The 6,492-nt window shown below is 35.6% G+C and overlaps 1 protein-coding gene across 1 annotated transcript; it reads right to left on the bottom strand.

Moving 5' to 3' along the window:
• Positions 1 to 4,477: 4,477 nt before the first annotated feature.
• On the bottom strand, positions 4,478 to 5,526 carry LOC107551320 (homeobox C6b). Its single transcript, XM_016232879.1, has 2 exons — positions 5,139 to 5,526; positions 4,478 to 4,779 (listed from the first exon to the last, which is right to left on the bottom strand). Exons 1-2 carry the CDS (start codon positions 5,524 to 5,526, stop codon positions 4,478 to 4,480), a joined length of 690 nt encoding a protein of 229 aa, XP_016088365.1.
• Between the last annotated feature and the right edge of the window lie 966 nt (positions 5,527 to 6,492).

Raw genomic sequence — 6,492 nt, 5'->3', positions numbered from 1 at the left:
CAATCATGTATGAAATCAATGTAACGTAACGTAATGTAAAGTAACTCTGATTACGAGTGATTTCAAATGAAATATAATCTAATTTCAAATAGCCTAATTCATTTTTGGATTACGTAAGCCTGATTAAATGTAATCACTTAGTGCCCAGCTCTAGATTAATCTATAGAAGAGTTCACGTTGGCGGTTAGGATCGTTTTTACGCTATTTTAATGTCCATTTCCCAATAATATAGAAAAATACATACCCACACACACACACACACACACACACACACATATATATATATATATATATATATAAGGCTAAATCATTTTAAGTCAGCTTAAATTATATTTTATTTCATTGCAGAATCAAGACATGTAACGTCGTCATAACGTTCGTCGTATCAATAGGCGAAATTTACTAAATGAAATAATCAGTGCAAGAGCTTTGGTCAAACAACACAAAGCATTGATTTATAACTACCAAGTAGAGTGACTTCACTCGCGGTAGTTAAAAGAACCTGTAGCTTGTTTCTGTTGCACGCTGTAGCTATTTGAGTTGTTTGCGCGCGTATGGCTGTTTTTATGACTAAAATCATAAATGAAGGTTATTATCCTTGATGCTGTAAATTAATCGCTATTAATTACATTCGATTGTATAAATGCATTGCATGCTATATGCTACATCCCACATTTATTTTGTTTTATGCATCAGCTAATGAAGACCATCTTAACATTGCTCTCTTTCGGTTAATTCAATTATTCACATTGGGATTAAACTACATAGCAGGCAACATAGCCTATGTACAAAACATTTTTGTGTGATAATGTATATAGATTTTGGGGCATGATCTGGGAGAAAATGTCGAAAATTAAACTCGTAAAGGGCCATTTTTACACGTTCCTTAAAAGTCACGAAGAAATTGTGTATACTGAATTAATATGAAGGATTTTTTTAAAACAGGTGTTTTACCTGTCTTTTCAATTTTACACTGCACTGAGATGTGTTTCAAAGTTAACGGAAATGTCCGTAAAATTGATGGAGTATGAAAAGTGTGAACTAGATTCTCTGCAGAAATATAACAAAACAGAATACAGTGACTGTATACACTATGTCGGTATAGCGAAATAAACAAGAAATTGGTTTGTTTTGTGTTGATTTTTTTTTTTTTTTGCAGTTTGCTTGCTGTAAACGAATGCGTAAAAGCAACAGTTCCACAGCATCACAACAACGCATTTATGTAAAGAACATGAGAGAATTTTCAAATTCAAATCAAGTTTGATCTGTAATTCTGTATAGACGCAGGTTGAAATGAAGCTCTTTCTCCGTCCTTGAGCTTTTTCCATCAGATTCTGGGTTGGAATCACAATTAAATGAGTGGCAGTGGTCTTAACGTCACATACAAGTATAAGTCACATAGAATAGTATGTGTTACTGTTAATAGGCCTATTTCTTCCTGTTGTTTAACAAATCTATAAGCATGAGATACACTCTTAAAAACAAAGGTGCTTAAAAGGTTCTTCAAGCGATGCCATAGAAAATCAATTTTTTGGTTCCACAAAGAACCATTCAGTCAAAGGTTCTTTAAAAAAACATCTCTTTCTTACCTTTTTATAATCTGAAGAACCTTCTTTCGCCACAAAGAAGCTTTTGTGAAACAGAAAGGTTCTTCAGATGTTAAAGGTTCCTTATGGAACCATTTAGACAAAAAGGTTCTTCTATGGCATCGAGAAGCACCTTTATTTTTAAGAGTGTAGTATCTGACCGTTTTTTACGGTGGATAAAATAATGGTTGTAAAAAATTACTTGTCAAATTAAGTCACTTTTACTAATGTTGGAGAAAGTGTTTAAAGTCTGGCACTAATTAACAAATAGTCCACACACTACATATTATCATCATAATAGCCTATTATATATAAATATGATAAAACAACGAATTGTGCACTTGATACCTAACAGGTAGGCCTATCATTGCATTATGTTTTGAAAAGTTTGATTATTTAATTACACTGTCATAAATTTAGTCTTGACAGTGTAGCGGCTTTACGAGCAACTGATGGCTGTTATAAAATTTATTGCTACTAGTTTTACTATTTCCGAATATAAGGTCTATAAAACACCAAACAATGAATGAACTAAAGAGGGTGGGAAGACAAAACGACAACGAACACGCGTAGCAGAGAAAAGTGAAAAAGCAACACCTCGGTTAAACTGTAGATAACCAAGGTTTACCGTGCCTCTTACCTGAAGTTTAGGCATACACTGACATAATTGCTGCTCGTTTCAATTGTTTTGGCCCACAACTATGTCCCACAGGCTGGACAGGAATCGGAGTTTTAAATGTGTTTTCTGTGTTGCTGTAATCAACATAAGTTGCCTATCCTCTTACATACTTCTATAAAAGTTATAATGAAAGTATATGGCTATAGGGCGTTTTAACTGGAGGCTTCATTCCTATTGAGGGATAATAATCAGTGCTGACTTTCTTGCAGTTGTTGTTCACGGAAGAGCCCGACTGATCATCAAGCAAACTGAGGCAGTAATCCGATGTGAGCCTGAGCATAAAGACGAAGCCCTTTATGAACAATAAAAGCAGGCGCCAAGAAGATTGCTTGGACAACGAATGGACCACTCATGAATTTACAAACAAATTGAAATACTGCGTTAGTTTTTCGTAGACCGCATAAACACATGCACCATTACATATATGTATTCTTGTTGTTATTGTTATTATTAGCCTATTATTATTTTAGTTTTCTTTGAGGTTTTTAATCCTAAATGATCTGACTATACTTGTGTCTATTACGTGCAAGCGTAATCATAAAATGGGTTGCATCTGGATCTTAATAATGGAAATTCGGTATTTAGTAAGATCGTTTTGGGAGTGAAGGGTGATGTGAGGAAAAGCGACCGACAGCGTCATCTGTTGATAAAGATAATCATGGCCAGACGATAAATCGGCACAGCAATTCGAAACTTGCCATGAGATGTTTTGCCTTCATTTTCAGATATTTTATGAGAGGAAATGAAAAAGTATTTTTTAAACAGCATGGGATAGCAAAGCAACTGTCAGACCAAAGCCACACAAAGACAGTATAAAATATTGCGTCTTACAGTCATTTCACAATTATTTCGTGGTACTTTAAGCATGTGTTGATTTCTTTGTATACAGTGATGTCGTTTGTATAAGATAGCAAAAAATGAATTAGTCAATTCTAACCTTCATATTTGTTAATACCTGCTGCAGTGAAAGATATCTTCTTTTCAAAGATTAGAAATAGCTTACCTACCGATGTGCCAACTAACGACGTTGTAGCTTTAATGTTTAAGGCAAAAGGTAGGCCTATTAAGTCAAATTAATTTGTCCTGGTTTATATATATATATATTTTTACTTTGCATGCTGGAGCCTAAATAAAGTTTATTATTGTGTACATGTATTTTATTGAGACACAAAATGAAAATCTCTCCGTTCCGATTTATCATTCTAAATGAACCAATTTAACGTTCTATTTTTTAAATATTATTAACCAGCATCAGTTTTGTGATTAGTTATGAGTGGACAGAGTGTTACATCATCATCATTATTTTTATTCCTATTAATATTATAAGATTGAGAACATTGAGAGATCTCTCAAAAATCTTCTCAGTACAATCTCATTGTGCAATGAATTAATTGGCCTTAAATGTTCTGAAGGTAGAGCAGTTGTCAATCTGTATCGATTCCAACCTCATCTTGTAATTTAGAGGGGTTTCTGGTGTTGCCGTTTTTTTTAAAAGAAATTATGCGACTTGATAAAAAAATTAACAGGAAAATAAATATTGTCATATTCATCACAACTTTATTGGCGATTTATTTGCGTTATTTTCAAACACTGTATTCATCACGTTTGTTAGCTAATATTCCAAAATGTGAAAAATGATCTGAGAATAGCTACGTTTTTTTTTTTTTTTTTACACCGTACGGTTTCTACAGAACGTAGCACAAAGAAAATAAATGCATAAAACATTTTTTTTTCGCAAAGCTACACAAATGTTCATCAAAAGTATTTGAATCTAATATATTTACAAACATTTACAATGCACTTTATGTATCTGATTTACAGTTTCTGATAATACACAATAAATTATTGTAGCGCAATATTTGAAATTTCCCGTTACTTATTTGGTCAAATACAGCCTCTTATATGCACTTCTTAGTATCCAAGATATCCGAATTAATAAGATGCTTATAGAATATCCAAAGAGCAAATCTAAATACACTGAAGAAAAGATCTTGTAGCTGTCTGTTTTTAACATATGTAAGAATGTAATTTCTGGAAATAAACATGTTTCCACAATTTTGGGAAAAGGAGAGGCACGCATCACATCTAATTGAAAGATAACAGTTTTTGGTGTTAATAAACTGTGCAAATGATGAAAGTTCGATAGGTAGCCTAGTTGTCATGTAGTAGAACATTATTTCAGATAGAATGCTGACCCAAGGTGTTAAGGCCGTCAGTTATGCTCTGTTTTTCTTCCTGTTTCCCCTTCTTCTTCTTTGTCCGTGTCCTGGCCAGCTCCTACAGAGCCACTGTCATTGAGGCTGGATGTGAGATTGCTCTCCTTCTTCCACTTCATGCGGCGGTTCTGAAACCAAATTTTAATCTGGCGTTCCGATAAACACAACGCATTGGCAATCTCTATTCGTCTGCGTCTTGTCAAATAACGATTGTAGTGGAATTCCTTCTCTAGTTCTAAAGTTTGGTATCGTGAATAGATTTGGCGACCTCGCCGTCTGTCAGACCCATAGCCAACTCCTGTTAGGAAAGAGATGGTTTGGTTAAAGTCAGGAAAAAGGCTCCAAAGATACTGTTCAGTTTAGCTTGACTAATACCATTTTAAATACATATGACATAATCCCACATCATGCTAAACATTAGTTCTCTCGTCCCTTCCACTTAGTAGATATAAACTTCTCGGAGAATAATCTTCTACGTTTATGCATTCTCTATTGAATGGTTTTATTTGGCAAAGCGTTTGTTCCAGCCAAATGGGTTTTCTCTATCCACAAAGCGCTTTTAGAGCTGGTCAACAATGCATTTATAGGGGTTCCCAGTCGTAAAAACAAAGTCCACTCCTTACTAAAGTCATCTTTTTTTATTGTTTCTATACTCACCACTGTGCGAGTTCATCCGCTGCATCCACGGATATATTTGAATACTTCCTTTTGGTTCCTGAGTCTTGCCTTGGTCTGAAGCGTAATCCTGGGTCAATGAACCCTGTGTTTGCCCAAGGTTTTGTCTGCAACTTGGAAGCACATCCTTGTCCTGGTAGAACACATTTGATCCATACTCGTACGGTCCTCGGCTGGACCCGAACATAACGTTTTCTTGTGTTGAATAGAATGGATTGGAGTATATCCGGTTTGGGGCCACGGCAGCGCCATATGGTGAGAAGTGTCGCACCGGGTCATAGTTTGTCGAGCTGAGTGTAACATTGGGCAGAACCTCTTGACCGCCGTTTAAATGGCACGAGAGCGACGGGTTCGTAAAATAGGAATTCATACCTTCTTTCCTCAAAACACACACACATAGGCTATACACACCTTTTCTCTCACTCCTTCTCTTGATCTCTCTAAGCACGCTTTCTTTTTTTTCTCACGTATACTTACTCGTGTCTTTAATTACAAGTATTGTATAAATAGGCCTAGTTTTTAATTTATTTCAGATCAACCGGCAGATAATATACGCAGCCTAATGATTCCAAATCCTCGTTAAAAGATGGGCGAGATGACAATGTCAGTTGACCACTTACTTATCTTCCAATAAAAAAAAACAGGAAGCATCAATAAAATTGCGCAAATAAGACTGTCGTTTCTGTGCCCTGTTACAGCAACGTGCAGAACATAACGCACGCACACCCCCTTATATTGAGATATTAGATTATTGATTCTCTCTCTCTCTCTCTCTCTCTCTCTCTCTCTCACTCACGAGCCAAAAAAGACAGAAAAAAGATAAATTGTCTACCAGTGATTTGTACTTATTTGTACAAGTAACCCTCAAATTGCTTTACTTTACACACTCTCTCTCTCTCTCTCTCTCTCTCTCACACACACACACACTCTCTCTCTCTCTCTCTCACACACACACTCTCCCCCTCTCTCTCCCTCTCTCTCCCTCTCTCTCTCTCTCACTCACGAGCCAAAAAAGACAGAAAAAAGATAAATTGTCTACCAGTGATTTGTACTTATTTGTACAAGTAACCCTCAAATTGCTCTACTTTATATATAGAGAGTAAAAGTCGAGCGATATATATATATATATATATATGTCTGTGTATATATATGTTTACACACTGTATACACACACACACACACACACCCACACTTAGAGTAAAAGTCGAACGATATAATAACATATATATGTACATACATATTATATCGTTCGACTTTTACTCTAAGTGTTTGTGTGTGTGTGTCTCTCTCTCTCTCTCTCTCTCTCTCTCTCTCTCTCTCTCTCTCTCTCTCACTC

The sequence above is a fragment of the Sinocyclocheilus grahami genome, unplaced genomic scaffold (assembly GCF_001515645.1).
Source record: "Sinocyclocheilus grahami isolate Dianchi unplaced genomic scaffold, SAMN03320097.WGS_v1.1 scaffold420.1, whole genome shotgun sequence".
In the NCBI taxonomy this organism is placed as follows: domain Eukaryota; kingdom Metazoa; phylum Chordata; class Actinopteri; order Cypriniformes; family Cyprinidae; genus Sinocyclocheilus; species Sinocyclocheilus grahami.
This window is presented reverse-complemented; position numbering and strand designations above follow the sequence as displayed.

Bases quoted from the DNA above. Each gene is read 5' to 3' on its own strand.
- LOC107551320 (XM_016232879.1), bottom strand. From the start codon at position 5,526: ATGAATTCCTATTTTACGAACCCGTCGCTCTCGTGCCATTTAAACGGC. The intron at 4,780-5,138 runs GTGAGTATAGAA...CTTTCCTAACAG, and splicing joins GCGGATGAACTCGCACAGTG to GAGTTGGCTATGGGTCTGAC.